The sequence below is a fragment of the Cervus canadensis genome, chromosome 4 (genome assembly GCF_019320065.1).
Source record: "Cervus canadensis isolate Bull #8, Minnesota chromosome 4, ASM1932006v1, whole genome shotgun sequence".
Taxonomy (NCBI): domain Eukaryota; kingdom Metazoa; phylum Chordata; class Mammalia; order Artiodactyla; family Cervidae; genus Cervus; species Cervus canadensis.
In genome coordinates this window covers 91,614,623-91,638,526 of record NC_057389.1, presented here as the reverse complement: position 1 = coordinate 91,638,526, position 23,904 = coordinate 91,614,623, and the positions used below count along the sequence as shown (strand labels likewise).

Below are 23,904 nucleotides of genomic sequence, written 5' to 3'. Positions count from 1 at the left end.
CCCAGGTCTCCCACATTGCAGGCAGATTCTTTACCAACTGAGCCACCAGGAAAGTTCCATACAGTAGGACCTTGTTGTTTATCCATTCTATGTACGGTAGTTTACATCTATTTATCCAAAACTCCCAATACATCCCTCCCCCACAGCTCATTTATTTTTATCGTCCACTGTACGCCATTGTCTGGATGTGCCACCGTTTGTATATCCGCTCACCTATTGTAAAAGGTATCTTTGGAGCTGATTTTGCTGGCAGATTATAGCCGACGCCACGGAGCGTCTCAGGACGGGTTGTGGCATGAGATGACCACCAGAAGGCGCCAGAACCTCTTCTCTCTCACCAGGGCTGCACCAGTCATTTCCTCTGCATCCTGGCCCATGGTTACTGCACTAGAGTAGACTGGGTCTTTTGCCTCCAACTAGGATTGATCTGGTGGGCTTCCCCTGCGGATCAGATGGTAAAGAATCTGCCTGCAATGCAGGAGACCCAGGTTCGATCCCTGGATCGGGAAGATACCCTGGGGATGGAGAAGGAAATGACAACCCACTCCAGTATCCTTGCCTGGAGAATCCCATGGACAGAGGAGCCTGGCGGCTACAATCCATGGGGTCGCAGAGTTGGACACGACTGAGCAACTAACACACACACACACACACACAGGGTTATGGGGGAATTACTGGAGGGAGAAATTAAGTTGGACTTGTTTCCTTTGGATTAAAAAGCAGGGTTTCATGACTGGATGTTGTCCCTGGAAGGGATGGGGGGAGGATAGATGGGTCAGGGTGTAGTCAGGGTGTATATGGGGTGGTTTGTAGTTCAGCATTTATGGGGCTTGTCCAGAATCTTGCCCCCAAAGAAGCTAACTGAAGAGTCAGCTGGATCTGCCATCTGTAGAGATGAGCTTGGTGTTGGTGGGTGGGGGGTGGGGAGCAGGGAGGAAAAGCAGCCCTAAGTCTGATTTCCCGGGATGGCAATCCCTGACCCAAGGATGCTTGTGTCTGGCTGGATGAAAAATCAGGGGCCCAGCAGGAGGGAGGTGGCTTGGGATCCTTGGGTCTGAGGTCCCCCTCCCCTTTATATAGTGACCATGTTAAGTGGCTGGTGAAGGCAGCGGGTGGATCTGCGTTCCCAAGGGTGTGCAGCCTGCCTTGTTTTTACCCTGTGTTGTCAGGGCACTTTAGGGAAGATAGCACCTGTTCCAGAAATACTGACTGATCTTTTTCAGAATGTATTTATTAAGGGCTCAGAATAAGAACTTCCCTGGTGCCTCAGATGGTAAAGAATCCGCCTGCAATGAAGGAGACCTGGGTTTGATCCCTAGGTTGGAAAGATCCCCTAGAGGAGGGCATGGCAACTCACTCCTGTATTCTTCCCTGGAGAATCCCCATAGACAGAGGAGCCTGGCGGGCTACAGTCCAGGGGGTTGCAAAGCATCAGACATGACACAGCGACTAAGCACAGAAAAAGGAATCTTATGCCTACAAATATTTATTTTTTAATTAAAATTTTGGGGGGCTGTGCTGGGTCTGCAGTTTCTGTGCGGGCTTTTCCCTACCTGTGGTGAGAGGAGACGACTCTGTAGCTGCCGTGCTAGGCTTCTCACTATGGTGACTTCTCTCGTGGAGCACAGGCTTCAGTAGTTGTGGAGCAGAGCTCGGTCGCTCCAGCATGTGGGATCTTCCTGGATCGGGGATTGAACCCGTGACTCCTGCATTGGTAGGCAAATTCTTTACCACTGAGCCACCTGGAGAGCTCACAAATAGGTTTTCAATTATGAATTCATAGTAAATTATTATACACTGAATCCTATTGAGAGAAAATTAGGCAAGAGGAGAAGGGGACCACAGAGGATGAGATGGTTGGATGATATCACTGACTCAATGGACATGAGTTTGAGCAAACTCAGGGAGATGGTGAAGGACAGGGAAGCCTGGTGTGCTGCAGTTGATGGAGTCACAAAGAGTCAGACATGACTGAGTGGCTGAACAACAACAAAGCCTTGTAAGTGTTCCCATGAAAACGTGAGTGAAGCTGGAACTTTAAATTTATGTATTTAGCCGTGCCTCACTGCATGTGGGATCTTAGTTCCCCCACCAGGGATCAAACCTGTGCCCCCTGCAGTGGAAGCACAGAGTCCTAACCACTGGACTGCCAGGGAATTCTGGAAGCTGGAGCTTTTAAACTGTTTATCATTTCTCATTTCCTAGTCTCTTGTCCTCAGCCCCTTTTAAGGAAAATGATATCAGCTCATTCTGGTGAATCCAGAGCAATTTGGACAAAGATAAATTGACTCAAAAGAGGACTTAAATGAAATCTAGTTCCTATCCACCCCCCGTGGCACTTGGGTTCCTCAGACACTCACACATCTTATCAATAGAGAAAAAACTAGAGACTTTCCTACCTGTTCAGCACTTAAGACTCCATGCTTCACTGAAGAAGGCATGGATTCAAATCCCTGCTTGGGGAACTAGTGGTTACCAGTGATTACCAGTGTGGAGAAGGATGGGGTAAGTGGCAACATAAGGGTAGCAGAGTAGGAAGTACAACCAGTATAAAATAAGCTACAAGGGTATATTGAACAGGTGGTGCAGTGGTAAAGAATCCACCTGCCGATGCCTGAGATGCCGGTGACATGGGTTTGATCCCTGGGTCAGGAAGATCCCCTGGAGTAGGAAATGGGAACCCACTCCAGTATTCTTGCCTGGAAAATTCTGTGGACAAAGGGGCATGGCAGGCTGCTGTCTATGAGTCGCAAAGCGTTGGACACGACTGAGTGACTGAACTCACACGCATGGGAAATAAAGCCAATAATTTATAACTATAATGAAGTATAACATTTAAACATCGTGAATCACTATATTGTACACCTGTAACTTATATAATGTTATACATCTACTGTAATATAGGTGTAAAAAAAAACCCTGGGGAACTTCCTTGGTGGCGTAGTAGATAGGAATCTGCCTGCAAATGCAGTGGACATGAGTTTGATCCCTGGTCCTCACACATCGGTGCCATGTGCCACAACTACCAAACCCACACTCCAGGGCCCAGAGCCACAACTACTGAGCCTGCACGCTGAAGCCCGTGCACCCTAGAGCCTGTGCTCAGAAACAAAGACGCCACCACAATGAGAAGCCCATGCACCGCAACTAGAGAGTAGCCCCTGCTCACTGCAACTAGAGGAAGCCCACAGGCAGCAATGAAGACACAGTGTAGGTGAAAAGAAATACATAAAAAAATAAAATTAAAATTAAAAAAACAACAACAACAAAGAATTTCCTGGAGGTCCTGTTGTTAGGACTCCAGGCTTCCACTGCCGGGGACCCAGGCTCAATCCCTGGACAGGTAACAGATCCCACAGGGCATGCGGTGTGGCTTAAGGGAAAAAAAAAGGGTACAAAACATACAAACAAAAATGTTACCTAAATAGCCCCCTGCCTCCAGGGGCCAGAGGTCGTGAAGTTTGCTGGGGAGTCCAGCCCAGGATGGAGGAGACCTCAGGGGTAGGTAGGGGCGTCCCAGGCAGAGGACACAGTGTGGGTGGGCTAAGACCACCAGGTCACGTGGTCTTGGGCCCTGGTACCAAGCTGGACTTGGGCCTTGGTAGCTGGGATGGCCTATGTATTTTGTAAAAATTAATAACCCTTTGTTTTATAGTTCTAGGTTTACAGAAATACTGAGAAATGAATACAGAGTTTCCATATACCTGCCCAATTCCCCTACTCCTCCCCTCCAGTTTCCTCAGTTATTAACATTTTGCAGGAGTGTGGTGCAGCTGTGCTAAAGAATGAAGTAAGACTGAACCTCAATGGACGTGAGTTTGAGCAAACTCCGGGAGATAGTAGAGAACAGGGAAGCCTGGCGTGCTGTAGTCCAAGGGGTCACAAAGAGTCGGACACAACTGAGCTATTGAACAACAGCAAGATTGATGCATTATTAGTTAAAGCCCATAATTTAGAGTGGGTCTCACTCTTGGTGTTGTGCAGTTCTATGACTTTTGAAAAATAATGATGACTATCCACCCAGTATTGTACAGAAGAGTTCCATTGCCCTAAAAATCCCCAGGCCTCCACCTGTTTCTCCCTCTGTCCAACCTCCTGGCAACTACTGAGGTTTTACATCTCTGTTGGAGAAGAAAATGGCAACCCAGTATCCTTCCATGGGAAATCCCACGGACAGAAGAGCCTGGTACCAGAATGTCCTATGGTTGGAGTCATATGGTATACAGTGTTTTCTGACTGCCTCCTTTTATGAAGTATATGGGCACTTAAGGTACCTCCATGTCTTTTCATGGTTTGATAGCTCTTTTTCTTCTTTTCGTTTTTCAATATGCTCTTTTGTTAATTGTGGTGAAATATACATAACATTTGGGCTTCCTAGGTTGCTCAGTGAGTAAAGAATCCATCTGCAAGTGCAGGAGACGCAGGAGACGTGGGTTCGATCCCTGGGTCAAGAAGATCCCCTGGAGGAGGGTGTGGCAACCCACTCCAGAATCCTTGCCTGGAGAATCCCGTGGACAGAGGAGTCTGGCGGGCCATAGGGTCGCAAAGAGTTGGACATGACTGAAGCGGCTGAGCACACACTCAGGCACACACTCACACATACATGACATTTACATTGTAATCATTTTTAAGTGTCCCGTTCAGTGGTATAGGGTACATACAGTTACATTGTTGTGTGGCCATAGTCAACTATCCATCTCCAGAACTCTTCTTATCTTGTGAAACTGAAACACTGTCTTCATTAAAGATAAACGGCTCATTTCTTCTTTTATTTAAAAATTTTATTATGGTAAAACTTTTGTTGTTGTTCAGTTACTAAATCATGTCTGACTCTTTGCGACCCCATGTACTGCAGCACGCCAACTCCCCTGTCCTCTGCTGTCTCCCAGAGCTTGCTCAAATTCATGTCCATTGAGTCGGTGATGGTATCTAACCATCTCATCCTCTGCCGCAACCTTCTCCTTTTGCCCTCAATTTTGCCCAGCATCAAAGTCTTTACTAATTAATCGGCTGTTTGCATCAGGTGGACAAAATATTGGAGCTTCAACTTCAGCATCAGTCATTTCAATGGATATTCAGGGTTGATTTCCTTTGGGATTGACTGGTTTGATCTTGCAGCAAAATATACATAACATAAAATCTACTGTGTTAACCATTTTTAAGTATATAGTTCGGTGACAGTAAGTACATTCACACTGTCGTGCAACCCTCCCCACCATCCACCTCCAGAACTCTTTTCATCTTCCCAAAGTGAAACTCTGTCCCCTTTAAACAGTCACTCCCCATCCCCCTCCCCCAGTCACTGGCCCCCACCTACCTACTTTCTGTCTCTGTGAATCTAGGGACCTCCCCTTAAGAGAAATCTTACAGTATTTGTCCTTTCATGTCTGGCTTATTTCACCGAGTATCATGTCCTCTAGGTTTGTTCATGTCATAGCAAATGTCAGAAGTTTCATCATTCATTAAAAATTTTTTCTTATTATTTATATATTTGGCTGTGGCAGGTCTTAGTTGTGGCATGTTGGATCTTTGATCTTAGCTGGGGCATGTGGAGTCTTTATAGCTGTGACATTTGAACTCTTAGTTGCTGATTTAGCTCCCCAACCAGGGATCAACCTGGGGCCCCCTGCATTGGGAGTGAGGAGTCTTAGCCTCTGGACCACCAGGGAAGTCCTAGAAATTCCTTTATTCTTAACAACTACTGATAAAGAAGGACTTACTTCTGTCACACTGATAATTGTTTTCTATATACCTTACAGCTCTTTTGTCTTTCATTTCCTGCATTACGTTTTCTTTTGTGTTTAATTTTTTTAGTGAAACATTTAAATGCCTCTCCTATTTCCTTTTGTGTATATTCTATAGCCATTTTCTTTGTGGTTACCATGGGGATTGCATTCAACATCCTAAAGTTATAATACTCAAATTTGGATTCATGACAGCTTAATGTCAATAACACACAAGACCACCTCTTCACGGCTCTATCCCACTGTTTTTCAGTTGTTGGTGTCACAGAATCACATCTTCAGACGTCATGCGTCAAAAAGCATCAACCAATAAATGTTCAAATACATTAACCTCAAGATTTCCCTGGTGGTCCAGGGGTTAAGAATCGCCTTACAATGTAGAGGACATGGGTTACATCCCAGGTCCAGGAAGATTTGACATGACATGAAGCAACTAAGTCCGTGTGCCAGTACTACTGAGCTCGCAAGCTGCAAGTAGTGAAGCCCATGCACTTAGAGCCCATACTCTACAACAAGAGAAGCCATCGGAGTTAGAAGCTCTCATACCTCAACTAAGACCCAGGGCAGCCCTCATTCGTGTCCGACTCCTTGCGACTGTATCCACCAGGCTCTTCTGTCCATGGGATTTCCCAGGCAAGAATACTGGAGTAGGTTGTCATTTCCTTCTCTAGGGGATCTTCCCGACCCAGGGACCGAACCTGCATCTCCTGCATTGGCAGGCAGATTCTTTATCACTGAGCCAGCAGGGGAGCGCGAGGTCCCAATAGCCATAGATTATATTTAGGTTTTCTGCCATCAAAATGCTACATCTTTTTCAAAAAGCAAGATTCCTAATTGTCTCTACTCTTGATACCAGAGCTCGGAGGCTGTTCTACTCCAGCATGTGGTCGCTGGAAGATACTTTCACCTGTAGGATTTCAGGCCATTCTTCTGTGAAGCTCTGCTTTGAAATGCCAGCTTGCAAAACAGTTGAGATCTATTAAGAAATTTTCTGCTCTTAAAACCTAGTGAACTTGATCTACAGAGACAGAGGTTGTTTAAATGGAGATTCAAACTGTGAAGGTACCTTTTTCCCTTGCAGGTCTGCCTTGGTCCCTGTGCAACCACGTTCTTGGGGAGATGAAGGTGATGCTGGTAGGGTACGATGTTACCATGGCGATGACTGGGACTGATCCTACGAACCGTGTTCTTGGAGCAATGTGAGCGACACTGGTAAGGTATAATGTTACCATGGAGACAGCTGGGCCTGGTCCTCTGAGCAGCAATCATTCTAGCTATCATCCTGGCAAAAAGGGTGAGAAGAAATTAATATGCCAGCAGCTCCAAGGACATGTGACTGCTACAAATTCTGTGATAGTCTGCGTTTCTACAGTCCATGAATATCTCCTGGAACCACTGTGAAGATGCAATCTGCAAAATCGTCAGAGAGGTTATCAGGAAAATCTTCCAGTTCACCCTCTGATGAAGGTTTGTTACAGATCCACAGCCTGATAAAGCAGAGATGTTTGTCGCCTTTGTCTTAGAGCACAAACACAAAAGAAGAAAGAAAAAGAACAAAAAAGTTCACCTCAGCATCAGTCTTTCTAATGGATATTCAGGGTCAATTTCCTTTATATATATATTTTTTCTTTTTTTCAATTTCCTTTAGGATTGAGTGGTTTGATCTCCTTGCAGTCCAAGGGACTCTCAAGAGTCTTCTCCAGCACCACAGTTTGGTAGCATCAATTCTTTGGGGTCTCTTTTACAAGGGCACTAATTCCACTCATGGGGGATCCACCCTCCTGACTTAACCCCTTCCCAAAGGCCCCGCCCCCTAATACCAGCATCTTAGGTGTTAGCAACTTAACACATGAATTTGGGGGGGATGCATTCTGTCCATTGCAGTGGTTCATCATCTTCAGAGGAAGAGAATTCACTATGGACAGCAGCTATGTTAGCGGCCAGCTGATGCATACTGAGGACCCAAGCCTTCATCAGAGGCACATTCACAGCCTGATCCTTGACAATACACCAAGTGCCTCAATACTGGAAGAAGATCTTTTTTAAAAAAATATTCTCCACTCTGCATCCAATAAAATCTCTGGCACTGGGAGGCAGCAAAGAGTTCCAGTCCTGCCCTCATGGGATTTATCATTTTCTTTAAAAAATTTTTTATTTATTTGGCTGCACCATTGTGAATAACGCTGCTTAGAATGTGGGCATGCACATGCTGCAGAACAACTAAGCCCATGTACCACAGCTACTGAGCCTGTGGTCTAAAGCCTGGGAGCCACGACTACCGAAGTCCATGTGCCCTAGAGCCTGTGCTCCATAACGAAAGAAGCCACGGCAATGAGGAGCCCAAGCCCTGCAACTAGTAGCTTCTGCTCTCCACAACTAGAAAAACGTCTGAGGAACAACGAAGACCCAGGACAGCCAAAAATAATATCTATAAATAAATTCAAAAAATATTAAAAAAAAAATAGGGACTTCCCCAGTGGTCCAGTGGGTAAGGCTCTGCACTTCCACCGCAGGGGGATTGGGTTCACTTCCTGGTTTGGGAACTAAGGTCCCACATGTGACTCCTGAGCCTACAGGCTCCAGAGCCCACATGCCACAACAAAAGATCCCGCATGATGCAACTAAGACCCAACACAGTCAAGTAAGATAAATAAATGAATACATATTTGAAAAACACAAAAAAACAAAAATACGGACTTCCCTGGTGGTCCAGGGGTTAAGACTCTGCACTTCCACTGCAGTGGGTGTGGGTTCAATCTCTGTTCAGGGAACTAAGATTCCCAGGTGCTCGGTAATGCAGCCAGAAAAAAATAAAACAAAAAAGAATAGCAGATCTTCACACACTTGGGCTGGGCCCAGTGCACCTGGACACACAGGTTCAGCTGCTAGGGAGACGGGATGGCAGCTGCAAAACCACTTCTGAAACACGATCCCCTGGAAGCTGCAAATCTTATTGATGCAGGAGTCAGCTGTGCTCACCCACTGGCTCTGTCTCTCCAGTTCCCACTGTCCCCACTCTTTGTCTTAAGGCCAGCTCCCTCTTCAGGCGTCACCTGCAGCATCTTTCTAGCCACGTACACCTTCCCAGTTTCCGGCTCCTTGCTATACACCCCGCCTTCAGAGCACGTGCTGCAGAGGGGAGGTTGCCGAGGGGTTTGTTCATTCAGCTTTTTCACGTCACGTCCCCAGCCGGACACACAGACATCAGGGACCTGGTCGGTCTTCTATACTGCAGAGATATCTGCTCAACTGCAGCCACCATACTAATTTTAAAGTTCTAGACTTTTTATTTTCAACTTCAGAAATACTTCACATTATTACTAGTGTTTCAAAAAATTCAACATGCATTTATTATTGTTTTTTCCTTTTTGAATCTTTTCTTTACATTTTTATTTTTTATATTATTTTCTTGTCATTCTTTTTTTTATTATTTTTAAACTTTTCTTAAAAAATTCTTCTTTTTAGTTTCTAATTGTTTTTTAATTGTTATTTGACCATTTGGCTGTGCAGCATGGCATGTGGGATCTTAGTTCTCCGACCAGGGACCAAACCTGTGCCCCTGAAGTGGAAATGCACTGGATCACCAGGGAAGTTCCCTCAACATGCATTTAGATTTATTCACAATTATATAAAATCCTAAAAGATGATGCTGTTAAAGTGCTGCACTCAGAATGCCAGCAAATTTGGAAAACTCAGCAGTGGCCACAGGACTGGAAAAGGTCAATTTTCATTTCAATCTCAAAGAAGGACAATGCCAAAGAATGTTCAGAATACCCTACAATTGTGCTTATTTCACATGCTAGCAAGGTAATGATCAAAATTCTTCAAGTTAGGCTTCAGTAGTACTTGAACTGAGAACTTCCAGATGTATAAACTGGGTTTAGAAAAAGCAGTAGAACCAGAGATCAAATTGCCTACATTCCTTGGATCATAGAGGAAACAACAGAATTCCAGAAAAAACATCTACTTCTGTTTTATTGACTATTCGAAAGCTTCTGTCAGTGTGGATCACATCGAACTATGGAAAATTCTTAAAAGACATGGGAATACCAAACCACCTTACCTGCCTCCTGAGAAATCTGTATGCAGGTCAAGAAGCAACAGTTAAAACCGGATATGGAACAACGGACTGGTTCAAAATTGGGAAAGGAGTACGTCAAGGCTGTATATTGTCACCCTGCTTATTTAACTTATATACAGAGTACATCATGTGAAATGTTGGGCTGGATGAATCACAAGCTGGAATCAAGATTGCTTGGAGAAATATCAACAACCTCAGATATACAAATTATACCACTCTAATGGCAGAAAGTAAAGAGAAATTGAAAAGCCTCTTGGTGAAGGTGAAAGAGGAGGATGAAAAAGTTGGCTTGAAATTCATCCTTAAAAAAAAAAATAAGATTATGGCATCCAGTCCCACCACTTCATGGCAAGCAGAAGGGGAAAAAGTGGAAGCAGTGACAAATTTTATTTTCCTGGGTTCCCAAATCACTGTGGACAGTGACTGCAGCCATGAAATTAAAAGACACTTGCTTCTTGGAAGGAAAGCTATGACAAACCTAGAAAGCATATTGAAAAACAGAGACATCACTTTGCTAACAAAGGTCTGTATGGTCAAAGCTATGGTTTTTTCAGCAGTCATGGGTGGATGTGAGAGTTGGACCATAAAGAATCTGAGTGCCAAAGAATTGATGCTTTCAAACTATGGTGCTGGAGAAGACTCTTGAGAGTCTCTTGGACTGCAAGATCAAACCAGTCAATCCTAAAGGAAATTAACCCTGAATATTCATTGGAAGGATTGATGCTGAAGCTGAAGCTCCAATACTTTGGCCACCTGATGGGAAGAGTCGACTCATTGGAAAAGACCCTGATGCTGGGAAAGTTTAAAGGCAAAATGAGGAGGCGGCTGGCAGAGGATGAGATGATTGGATAGCATCACCCACTCAATGGACATGAATTTGAGCAAACTCCAGGAGATAGCGAAGGACAGGGAAGCCTGGCGTGCTGAGTCCATGGGGCGGCAAAGAATCAGACATGACTTAGCAACTGAATAACATTAACAACTGTACATTTATTTTCTATACCCATGAGTCTGTTTCTCTTATGTAAATAAGCTCATCTGTATCATTTTTTAAGATTCCACAATAAGTGATATCAGATATTTGTCTTTCTTTGTCTTAGTTCACTTAATATGATAATATCCAGGTCCATCTATGTTGCTACAAATGGTATTATTTCATTTTTTTAATGACTGAGTAGTATTCCTTTGTATATATATATATATATACCACATGTTTATTTATTCATCTTTTGATGGACATTTAGGTTGCTTCCATGTCTTGGCTGTTGTGAACAGTGCTGCTATGAACAGTGGGGTGCAGTTATCTTTTTGAATTAAAGTTTGCTCTGATATATGTCCAGGATTGCAGGATTACATAGCAACTCTATTCTTAATTTTTTTAAGGAACATCCATACTGTTCTCCATAGTGGCTGAAACCAACCTACATTCCCACCTATAGGAGAGTTCATTTTTCTCCACATCCACTCCAGCATTTATTATTTGTAGACTTTTTGACGATGGCCATTCTGACACATGTGAGGTAATATCTCATTATAGTTTTGATTTGCAGTCCTCTAATAATTAGTGATATTGAACATCTTTTCATGTGCCTGTTGCCCATCCGTCTGTCTTCTTTGGAGAAACATCCATTTAGAGCTTCTGCCCATGTTTTGATTGAGTTGCTTTTTTGATGTAGAGCTGCATGAACTATTTGTTTATTTTGGAAATTAATCCCTTGCTAGTAGCATCACTTGCAAATATTTTCTCCCATTCTGTAGACTGTTTTCATTTTGTTTATGGTTTCCTTTGCTGTGCAAAAGCTTTTAAGTTTAACTAGGTCCCATTTGTTCATTTTTGTTTTTATTTCCATTCATCTAGGAGATGGATCAAAAAAAATATTGCTGAGATTTATGTCGGAGTGTTCTGCCTAGGTTTTCCTCTAGGAGTTTTACAGTATCTGGCCTTACATTCAGGTTTTTAATTCATTCCAAGTTCATTTTTGCGTATGATGTTAGACAGAACACACTTGATAGTTTATGCTAACTCAGTGACTCATGGTGGACCCCTGGATCGTTTATGCTAACTCGATGACTCAGGGTGGGTGTTGTTCGAACCAGAAAGACCAAACACGTAATTAGATAGTTAGGCCTGGAGTCACAGGATATTAGCCTGACCTCCAAGGAGGGTAGGTGGGGACGGGAGCAGGAGACTGAGCCACTTGGGCAATGATCCGATCATGTAAGGATTCAATCAGTGATTCCTACCGAATGAAACCCCTGAGAAACTCTGAACACTGAAACCTGAGTGTGCCTTCTAGGTTGGCAATAATCTCTGTGAATATTGCGGATGGATGTGTCTGGAGGATAATGAATCCCTGAGGACATCAGAAACTTCTCGATGTTAATTCTCCAGTGTCACTGCCATGGTCAATGCTGGAGAAATATTTGCCATTTTTTTCTATATGACCTATATGGTTTTTTTTGTTGTTGCTGATCTTAATTCCTTCACTACTGTCTTCTTTGGTGTTTGATAGATTTTTTTTTCCTAGTGGGCCATTTTCATTCCATATTCCCTTCAGTCTGTTGCTCACCCTTTCTGCCATCTCTTGCCCGAGGTGTCTTTTTAAAAAATATTATTTATTTATTTGGCCACACTGGGTCTTAGTTGTGGCACACAGGATCTTTGTTGCAGCATGTGGGATCTTTTTTTAAAAATATAAAGCATTTTTAATTTTTAACACTTACTTATTTGGCTGTCAGATCTTAGTTGTGGTGCACAGACTCTGCAGTTGTGGCCCGTGGGCTTAGTTGCTCCTCGGCATGTGGGATCATAATTCCCTAGGGATTGAACCTGTCCGCTCTGCAGTGGAAGAGCAGAGTCTTAGGATTGAACTCAAGTCCCCTGCATTGCAAGGCGGATTCTTAACCACTGAACTGCCAGGGAAGTCCCAAGATGCAGGATCTTTAGCTGTGGCACGGGAACTCCTGCGGCATGTGGGATCTAGTTCCCTGGCCAGAGATTGAACTTGGGCCCTCTCCATTGGGAGCTCAGAAGTCTGAGCCACTGAACTACCAGGGAAGTCCCTCGATGTCTTTATAGCTTTTGCCAGATGCCACCGGGAAACTGCCCCAACCCTGGCATTGCTTTTGATGGGGGTGAAACAGAAGCACGCCTCTGTACTAGTCCCTGGGGGTAGCGGGACTGAGGGCAGGTCAAACACACAACCACGTGTCTTGAGGACAAGATCCACACTGCTCCCCACTCCCCACCTGGGGCAGCATCAGACCAGGTTAAGGTCTCTGGTCAACGAGACCGCCTCCCAGTCCCTTTGATACCAACCGCAAGTTCAGGTTGTCCTTGTGCTTCTGACCGACTGGCTGTAAATCAGAGGTGCCCACGACCCCTCCTTGGGTTCAATTATTTTGCTAGAGCGGCTCACAGAACTCAGAGGAACATGTTACTTCCTAGATTACTGGTTTGCTACAAAGGTTATGAAAGGATCTGAATCAACAGTTGGATGACCAGATGGACAAGGCGAGGTCCTGAACACAGGAGCTTCTGAGTTGGGGATTTGGCAATCTGGAAGCTCTCGGAATCCCATCCTTTTGGGTTTTTCTGGAGGTTTCATCACATATGCAGGATGGAAGAAATCACTGGTAGATGGTGATGGATTCAAACTCTAGCCTCTCCCTTCCCTGGAGGCTGGTGTGGGGGTTAGGAACCAAAAGTTCCAACTTTCTCATCACAGGCTTGCTTCCCCGGACAACCAGCTCCCATGCTTGGGTGCTTTCCAAAAGTCCTCATTAACATAAACTCAGGTGTGTAGAAAGGCACTTGTTACCACTGTCAAGACATCTTTACTGCTTTTACCGTCTAGGAAGTGCCGAGGGTTTTAGGAGCTCTGTGCCAGCAACGGGGATGAAGACCAAATATATTGTTCTTACTATTAGTCACAATATCAAGGAACACAATTTGAATGTAGAACTAATGAGCAATTCCAGATGAACAGGATGTGAGGGTGAGAGAAAGTGAGGTGGTGAGGAAGACACTGAGAATTTTGGCTTGAACACCTGGAGGGTTGGAGCTGCTGTGGATGGACAAACAAGGCTGTTATTATTGTGTTTCAATTTAATTTAATTTTGTGCTTTTTTTTTTTTTTTGCCACATTGTGTGGCTTGTGGGATCCTTGTGCCTGGACCAGGGATTGAACCTGGGCTCTCGGCAGTGAAAGTGTGAAGTTCTAACCACTGGACTGCCAGGGAAATCCCTATTACTGTTTTTAAATGTAAAGTACTACCTTAAAAATAATTAAAAATCACTCATATTTTGGTCTTTCTTCTCACTCAGTAAACACCTTTCAAATTCTAAAGCAAAGGGTCCTATCCATGGCTCGTGCAAAACGCATGGACTGTAGCCCACCAGGCTCCTCTGTCCAAGGGATTCTCCAGGCAAGGATACTGGAGTGGTTGCCATTTCCTCCTCCAGGGGATCTTCCCGACCCAGGGATTGAACATGTGTGTCCTCCATTGGCAAGGAGATTCTTTACCACTGAGTCACCTGGGAAGCCCATTCATAGTTCAGATGAATTAATTTATTTAGGGTTTGCTGAGGACCTACTACACACCAGCAACTATTAATATTACAGACACATGGGATAAGTCAATGAACAACTCAAAGACCATTGCTCTCATGGAGCTCAAATGAGAGTGGGAGGGGTGGGGGAGCACAAAGGACAGAGGAGATGACAGTTGGTGTAGTTAATATATTCTTTAAAATTTTTTTTATTTATTAAAAAAATTATTTATCTGTTTGGCTGCACTGGATCTTTGTTGCAGCATGTGGGATATAGTTTCCCGACAAGGGATCGAACCCAGTCCCCCTGCATTGGGAATGTGGAGTCTTATCCACTGTACCACCACCAGGGAAGTCCCTAAATATACTACTGACACAGTAAATAAGGAAATCAGAGAGTGCATTAGAAAGTGGTAAGTGCTATCGAGAAGTGGGGCTGGGAGAGCTAAGTGCTGACAGAGGGGCTGAAATACCCAAAAGGGTGATCGGAGACGTTGGGACTGGAGCAAAAGTCTAAAGGAAGTGAGGGAGGGACTTCTCTGGCAGTCCAGTGGGTAAGATGCCCTGCTTCCACTGCAGGGGGTGAAGGTTCAGTCTCTGGGGAACTAAGATCCTTCCTGCAGCACACAGCAGCCAAAAATAAAAATTAAAAAAGTCAATAAAGGAACTGAGGGAAGAGCAGTGATTTCTGGCGAGAGATTGCTCCAGGCAGACAGATAGCAGGTGCAAAGGCCCTGTGGCAGGACCGTGCCCAGCAGGCTGGAGGGATGGTGAGGAGGCTGGTGAGCCTGGAGAGCATGAGTGGCGGGGACTGGTGGAGTTGAGGGTACAGGGCCTTGTGGGCCGCAGTCGGGACTTCAGCTGAGGTCAGTGTAGCAACTGAGGCTAATCCTTCCAGCCTAAGTAGATTCCAGAGGCTCCGATTGCAAGAAATGCTGTCTTTTTTTTTTTTTTTTAAATGGAGGATAATTTTGCTTTACAATGTTGTGTTGGCTTCTGCCATATAGCAACGTGAACCAGCCGTTAAGTGTACATATACCCCCTTCCTCCTGATCTTCCCCCGACCCCATTCCTCTCCTCTAGGTCGTCACAGAGCACCCACCTGTGCTCCCTGTGCCCAGAGAGCAACTTCTCACTCGATACCTGTTTCACACATGGTAACGGATGTGTTTCAGCACTACTCTCTTAATTTGTCCCCGCCTCACCTTCCCCTTCTGTGCCTATGCATCTGTTCTCTATGTCTGCATCTCTATTCTTGCCCTGCAAACAGGTTCATCAGTGCCATTTAAGAAATGCTGTCTTCACCTTGCCCTAGTTGTGGTGCTGGAGAAGACTCTTGAGGGTCCCCTGAACAGCAAGGAGATCAAACCAGTCAGCCTTAAAGGAAATCAGTCCTGGATATTCATTGGAAAGACTGACTCTGGAGCTGAAGCTCCAATCCTTTGGCCACCTGATGAGAGGAGACCACTCACTGGAAAAGACCCTGATGCTGGGAGAGATTGTGGGCAGGAGCAGAAGGGGGCAACAGAGGGTGAGATGGTGGGATGGCAAATAATGCCATCTGCAGCAATACAGATGGACCTAGAGTCTGTCCTACTGAGTGAAGTCAGTCAGACAGAGGAGAAATATCTGACATGCCTTATACATGGAGTCTAAAAAGAAATGACACAAATGAACTTATTTACAGAAAGAGACTCACAGACTTAAGAGAATGAACTTACAGTTGCGGGGGCAGGGCAAAAAATGGGGGGAAGGGATAGTTAGGGAGTTTGGGATGGACCTGTACACAGCGCTATATTCAAAATGGATAACCAACAATGTCCTACTATATAGCACATGGATCTCTGCTCAGTGTTATGTGGTAGCCTGGATGGGAACGGAGTCTGGGGAGGAATGGACACATGTGTATGTTTGGCTAAGTCCCTTTGCTGAAACTGGACCTGAAACTATCACAACATTGTTGATCGGCTATACTCCAATACAAAATAAAAAGTTGGAAAAAAAAAAGAAAAAGACCTAGTGAGAAGTCCTGGGGAGAAAATCCAGGGGAGCCCAAGACAGTGAAGCCCTTCCCGAGGAGAAGCAGCTCGGCTGACGGCCCACCCCTCCATGCCTTTCCCAGGGGCCCCCTGCTGACAGGTGCTTATGTGCAGGTCATGTTGGAGGAGGCCCCGCTTGGGCAGAGCAGAGATGGCCTTTGTTTCTCCAGTTCAGTGTTGGACAACCTGTTCTACCACAGTCTGGCGGATGCCACGCCCCGGCTTAATTTGCACGGCAGAATGAGGTCAGTGGAAGAAAGGGAGAAGATGGCGTGGGAGAGGCAAAGAGGAGGCAGATGGAGGGGGGGCCAGGTGAGAGCGCCACCTGGTTCTGTCACACCTAGGCCTGCTTTATAATGTCTCAGCCTTTTAATACGCCGTCTAGGTTGGTCATAGCTTTTTTCCCAAGGAGCAAGTGTATGTATGTCCTGGTGTTCACCTGTTTCTAGTCTGTTTTGGTTGGTGATTGATGGCTAATGTTATGTGTCAATTTGATTGGGCTGAGGTGCCCAGTCATGTGGTCAAACGCTATCCTGGATGTTCCTGTGAGGGTGTTTTTGGATGAGATTCACATTTAAATCAATAGACTCTGAGCAAAGCAGACTGCTCTTCATAATGCAGGTGGGTCTTGCATAATCAGCTGAACGTATGACTAGGCCAAAAGACTAACTCCCCCAAGCAATAGGGGATTCTGCTGGCAGATTGCCTTGGGAGCGGAACTGCAGTATCAGCTCTTTCTGGGTCTCCAGACTGATGACCCATCTTGCAGATGCTGGATTTGCCAGTTTCCTTAATCACTTGGGCTTCCCAGGTGGCTCAGTGGTCAAGAATCCGTCTGTCATTGCAGGAGAGGGGGGTTTCTATCCTGGGTCAGGAAGATACCCTGGAGGAAGAAATGGCAACCCACCCCAATCTCTCTTGCCTGGGAAATCCCATGGACAGAAGAGACTGGTGGGTTACAGTCTATGGGGTCACAAAAGAGTCAGACATGACTGAGCATGCATGCTCCTTCTCCTTGATCACTTGAGCCAATTCCTTAAAATCAATCTTGTATTAGTCTACTCAGGCTGCCGTACCAACATATCATAATCTAGGTGGCCTCAAAAACAGAAAAACATTTTTTTCACAGTTCTAGATGCTGAGACATCCCAAGATCAAGGTGCCAGAAAATTCAGTTTCTAGAGAGGGCTCCCCTCTTGGCTTGTAGATGGCCACCTCCTTGCTGTATGCTCACATGGCAGACTTAGAGATGGAGATGGAGGGAGAGGGGAGAGACAGAGAATAAGACTGTTGTCTGGTGTCTGCTCTTACAAGCACACCAATCCTATCATATCAGAGCCCCACCCTCATAACCTCATTTAACCTTAATCACCTCCTTCTAGGCCCTCTTCCAAATATAGTCACAGTAGGAGTAACAGCTTCAACATGTGAATTTTGGGGGACACAATTCAGTCCACATCAAACCTCTTTCCATCCATGTACACATCCCATTGGCTCTGTTTCTCTGGGAAACCTGGATCACAGAGGTGAGATGAGATCTAAATAAACCAACCCAAGCTCTCTCAGTCATGGACCACTAGCACAGGTGATACTGGCCACTGGGGTTCCCCTTCCCTCTCTGGCTCTGTCACCTGCAGGCAGCTGACTCCTGCCCCACCGCTAGCCTGCATTTTCTTTTGCTCCCATCACTGGCCGCAGTGGTTGAAGGCATGGCTACCAGAGTCCATCAACCTGACTGTGACCGGGCCAGCTCTGTAAGGACAGTGTTGACCTTGGGTAGATTATTAACCTTTTCTCTGCCTCAGTTCCCACTATAACGTGGGGGCAATGGTAGGAGATGCAGTGAGGGTTAGGTACATATATGGATATGGATGTACAGGTTTTAGATGAACAGACTTTATTTTTCAAAGATATATTTAGCTGCGTCACGTGGGATCCTTCACTGCGGTGCATTAAGTCTCAAGTTGTGGCGTGCGGGCTCAGTAGTTGGGGCGCACACACCAGGGGTCAAACTCACATCCCCCGCACTGCAAGGGGGATTCTCAACCACTAGACCACCAGGGAAGTCCCCAGACTTTATTTTTTAGAGCACTTTTAGGTTGACAAAAAATTGAGCAAATAGTATACAGTTTCCATGTATCTCCTCTCCCCATCAACCCTCTATCCCATAGTTTCCAGTTTCCCTTAACATTAACATCTTGCATTAATGTGAAACACTTTCTACAACTGAAATTGGTTACAACTGAATCAATATGGATACATTACTATTGGCTAAAGTCCATGGTTCACATTAGGGTTCACGCATATTGTTGCATTTTCCATTTTTAAAAAATAGGCTTTAATTTTTAGGGCAGTTTTAGGTTCACAGCAAAAGTGAGCAGAAAGTACAGAAAAAAACAGTACAAGTTCCTTATCGCCCCTGCCCTCCTCACATGCACAGCCTCCCCCACTGTCAACAGCCCCCACCAGAGTGGTACCTTTGCTGCAATTGCTATACCTGCATTGACACATCGCCATCACCCACAGTTTATATCAGGGAAAACCCTGTGTTGCACATTCTATGGGTTTGGGCAAATGACATGTATCCATCACTGACTGTATCATATAGAATGGTTTCACTACCTCTCTCTCACCCCCAACCCCAGGGGGAGGGTTTCCTTTTACATTCTCCGGTTTTGCCTCTTCCAGAATTGTCATAGAATTAGAATCACACGGTATATAGCCATTACAGACTGGCTTCTTTCACTCAGAAATATGCAATTAAGGTTCCTCCATGTCCCCTATTTTTTTGGCCATGCTGCGAGGCATGCAGAATCTTAGTTCCCAGGCCAGGGATCGAAACCATGCCCCTGCAGCGGAAGTACAGTTGTGGGAAGTGGCAAGCGGTCTCCCTGGTTTGGTCTTACTTCTCTGCAGTGCTAACATTCCACTGTCTGGATTTATCACAGTTTGTTTATACATTCATTTATCGAGGAGCATCTTGGCTGCCTCCAAATTTTGGCAATTATGAATAAAGCAGGTAGAAACACTCGTGTGCAGGTTTCTGTGTGGACCTACGTTTTTAATACATTTGGGTAAATACTGTGGAGCAGGATTGCGAGATGATAAGAGTACAGCTTTTCCTTTTATTTACTTATTTTATTTTTGGTTGTGCTGGGTCTGTGTTGCTGCATGGGCTTTTTCTAGTTGCAGCAGGTGGGGGCTACTCTCCAATTGTGGTGTGCGGGCCTCTCATTGCGGTGGCTTCTGTTGAGGAGCCACAGGCTCTAGGGTTTGCGGGCTTCAGTAGTTGTGGCACTCAGGCTTAGTTGCTCTGCAGCATGTAGAATCTTCCCGGACCAGGGATTGAACCTGTGTACTCTGCATTGGCAGGAGGATTTGTAACCACTTGTGCCCCAGGCAAGTCCAAGGATATGTTTGGTTTTGTAGGAAATTGCCAAATGGTCTTCCAAGATGGTGGTACCGACTTGCATTTCCACTACATTTAAATTTACAGATTTCCAGCTTAGGATAGCAGCTGGCACCCAGGAAATGCTATGCAAGTGTTAGCTGTTGTTGCTCATACTAATTTCTGGTCCTTCAACAGTGGCTTGGCTTACTAAGCTCATCCTTTCAACACCTTTGAAAAAGGATTCCCTCCTGTGCCTCTATCTTTCCCAGCAGAGGAAGGGTGTCTAACCAGTCTGGGGTGGGGATAGAAGCTAAATCTAGGCCAAGTCCTCCTGTAAGATGCCAGGGAGGGAGGCAGAGAGGTGGCATTCAAGCTGGGGTTGTTCAGTCACTCAGTCGTGTCTGACTCTTTGCGACCCCATGGACTGCAGCACGCCAGGCTTCCCTGTCCTTCACTGTCTCTCGGAGTTTGCTCAGACTCATGTCCATTGAGTTGATGATGCCATCCAACCATCTCATCCTCTGTCGCCTCCTTCTCCTCCTGCCCTCAGAGGCTAGAACAGGACAAAAGGGGACCTGCATTAGGTGTGCAGGGCTGCTGTTCCCAAGCAGGTAGGGGAAGATTTGCCGTGGGGAGTGGGGTGGGCAGGAGAAGGCAGAGCCTTGTGGGCCTGTGACGTCACAAAGCCAGGGCCTGTTTCTGAGCCATTCAGGGTTTATTTAAAGTAAGCAGGTGTGGACTTCCCTGGTGGTCCAGTGGTTAAGAATCCACCCTCCAATGCAGGGGACATGCTTGCAATGCCAGTTCTCAGGCCCTGCCCCTGGTCTGCTGACCAGATGCTCTGTGGGTGGGGGCCCCCTGCCTGTTCGCAGGCCCTCAAGAAGATTCTGATAGACACACTAGTAGTGTGTCCTCTAGTACACGTTTACATCTGGAGTTTAAAAAAATGGTCACGTTGAATTAATCACGTGGCTTCCCTAGTTGTAAATTACTCACCAGACTCACCCTCGCCTTTCCTATTGGTAGGCAGGTGGGATAAGTATCTGGTGGATACTTGCCACTGAAATGATTGCTCCCTCACTTGTTCACAGACCATACAGGTGGCAAGGCTCACCTGGGGCACCTTCTTTTCTTGGCTGCACTGAAAGACTTGCAAAATCTTAGTTTCCTGACTAAGGATTGAACTCGTGCCCTCAGCAATGAAAGTGTGGAGGACTAACCACTGGACCACTAGGGAATTTTCATTCCTTGGGCACTTTTTTATTTATTTATCTTTGATTGGGCGAGGGCTTTGTTGCTGCATGTGGGTTTTCTCTAGTTGCGGTGCACGGGCTTCTCACTGCGGTGGCTTCTCTTGTTGTGGCTCATGGGCTCTAGAGCGCACAGGCTTAGTTGTCCTGAGGCATGTGGGATCTTCCCAGACCAGGGATTGAATCTGTGTCCCCTACACTGCCAGGCAGATTCTTAACCACTGGACCACCAGGGAAGCCCCCTGGACATGTTCTATGAAAAAAATTTCTAGAGCTCCACCAGATAAGAGTCTCAGAACTTACAGAAAATTCTCCAAGCCTGTGATTTGAACTAATCTCCTCTTGGTGATTCACCACACAGGTTAATGTTTCTTTGTCCGTTTCTTTAGAACAGAAACCTCCATGGGGGCAGAGGAGTTGCACAGTACCTGAAAATAAATTAAACAATGGGTTATATCACTTTTATTGAATTGTCTCCTTAAAAAAAAATCATTTACATTGAACTCCTTCCCAGCTGGCCCAGTGGTACAGAAACTGCCTGCCGATGCAGGAGATGCAAGAGACTTGGGTTCAATCTCTGGGTTGGGAAGATGTTCTAGGGAAGGAAATGGCAACCCAGTCCAGTATTTTTGACTGAAAGATTCCACTGACAGAGGAGCGTGGGGGGGCTACAGTCCATAGGGTCACAAAGAGTGAGATACGACTGAGCATGCACGCACACATAAACACCTCCAACATGACTGTAGCTCCCAGAAGGCAAGACGGCTTTCCTTTTGCTTTTTAAAATTTATTTGGCTGCGCCAGCTCTTAGTTGCAGCATGTGGGATCTAGTCCTCCGACCAGGGATCGAACCTGGGCCTCCTGCATTGGGAGCTCAGAGTCCTAATCACTGGACCACCAGGGAAGTCCCCTCCTTCAAATTTTCTTCTAGCAACTAAGGTATGATTACGACAGAGAAGGAACCCAAAATATTACAAGATGTATCTTCTTCAACTTGCTCATCTGTTCATTTGCCCAGATTTGCATAAACACCAGAAGTCAGACGAAGGTAAATAAATGGATGTGATACACAGTTCGTGGCATAAAGCTGAGGGCAGAGAGTTCTGCAGACTGCAGAATATTGTGCATTGTTTCTCCAGATGTTGACGGAGGGTGATGCCATTAGAGTTAGGCTGTCCCCTCTTACTGATTGGGAAGGAGGAGGAAGCTGCAATTACTGAGTGCACTGACCGGATCTCACAGCGGCTCCTGTTGACTCTGCAGGGTAAATACCCAGGAAGGCCACAGAGAGTATCATCACACACATACTCACACAAGAGCAGGAGAGACCAAACAACCCAAACAAATATGGCAGGCCACGGGGGTCTTTTTTTTCCTTTACAGTTTTCAAGCAACAACAAAATAATTTCTTTTGCTCAGTTCACTGCGTAACAATTTCTACCCAATCCATTACACAAGAATCTTTTTTAAAATTAATTTTTATTGGATTATAGTTGATTTACAATGTTGTGTTAGTTTCAGGTATACAATGAAGTTTCAATTATACATATATATAAATCCACTCTTTTTAAATTCTTTTCCCATATAGGTCATTATAGAGTATGAGTATAGAGTATTATAGAGTTCCCTGTGCTATACAGTAGGTTCGTATTAGTTACCTATCTTATAGTACTGGGGATATGCCAATTCCAATCTCCTAATTTATCCTTTCCCTCCCCTTTCCCCCTTGGTAATCATAAGTGTGTTTTCTACATCTGTGACTTTGTATGGTTGGAGCCTGTTTTCCTTGTAACGTTATCCTAAGCTTCTCCCTTCCTCCTCTGGATACAAGTTTCAACACATCCGAGAAAATGCAAGTGATCTGCAGCTTTGCTTCATTTGTTGTTTAGTCCCTAAGTCGCTTCAGTCATGTCTGACTCTTTGCAACCCCATGGACTGTAGCCCACCAGGCTCCTCTGTCCATGGAATTCTCCAGGCATGAATATTGGAGTGGGTTGCCATTTCCTTCTCCAGAGGATCTTCCTGACCAACCCAGGGATCGAACCTGCATCTCCCACATTAGGGGCAGATTCCTTACCGCTGAGCCACCAGGGAAGCCCCCCAAATAAGACATACCTATAAAACACCTACAAAACTATGAAAAATGTGGATAGTTAGTTTCGACCTGTAGTTGCAGAAAGTGACATAGTTTGCTGCAAGTGTAACACGATATTCTTGATCATCTGCTGAGCTGATTTAAAACTTGGGCTTCCAGCTAAAAGAAATCTATTGCCCTGGGTTTGTAATTTGGAGGATGGCTTCTTGTTTTCTGCACAGCACATCTCATTGGTTGATTTGGGTAAACAGTTTTCTTGTGATGCTCATTTTTCAGGGCAGTAGATCATGTTTGAGGAATAAATATATGTTTGGTTAATAAATTAGCAGTTTTATACCTAAGTAAGATCTGAAGATCTACTCAAAAAAGTATTTCCTAAAGGAAATCAACCCTGGATAGTCATTGGAAGGACTGATGCTGAAGCTTCAATACTTTGGCCACCTGATGCAAACAGCTGACTCACTGGAAAAGACCTTGATGCTGGGAAAGATTGAGGGCAGGAAAAGAAGGGGGCGACAAAGGATGAGATGGTTAGATAGCAACACCGACCTGACATGAATCTTAGCAAACTCTGGGAGATGGTCAAGGCCAGGGAAGCCTGGTGTGTTGCAGCCCATGACGTTGCAGAGTCAGACACGACTGAGCAATGAACAACGGCAGCATTCACTTTACTGTGGCAACAGAAGAGTAAGCATTTCACATTTTCACCCACTGGATGTGGGTGAGCATTTTATTTCACGACCTTGATGTTG

General features: G+C 45.3%; 1 protein-coding gene across 11 annotated transcripts in view; it reads right to left on the bottom strand.

Moving 5' to 3' along the window:
* Window positions 1-23,904, bottom strand: part of LOC122440402 (basic proline-rich protein-like) — a 43,822-nt gene that overhangs the window by 15,344 nt on the left and 4,574 nt on the right. For 6 of the 11 annotated variants that reach the window (XR_006269099.1, XM_043466597.1, XM_043466610.1 and 3 more), the window contains exons 2-4: window positions 21,361-21,485; window positions 6,811-7,026; window positions 1,554-1,706 (exon numbers count right to left, since the gene is read on the bottom strand). Coding sequence is in view for 1 of the 11 variants with exons in the window: in XM_043466615.1 (XP_043322550.1) it covers window positions 21,443-21,485 (43 nt within the window). In the remaining 10 variants the exon portion in view is untranslated. Of the gene's footprint in view, window positions 1-213; window positions 442-1,553; window positions 2,604-6,810; window positions 7,027-20,304; window positions 20,361-21,360; window positions 21,486-23,904 lie in introns of those variants that run through there. The other 5 variants (XM_043466598.1, XM_043466603.1, XM_043466600.1 and 2 more) reach the window with 4 other exon arrangements.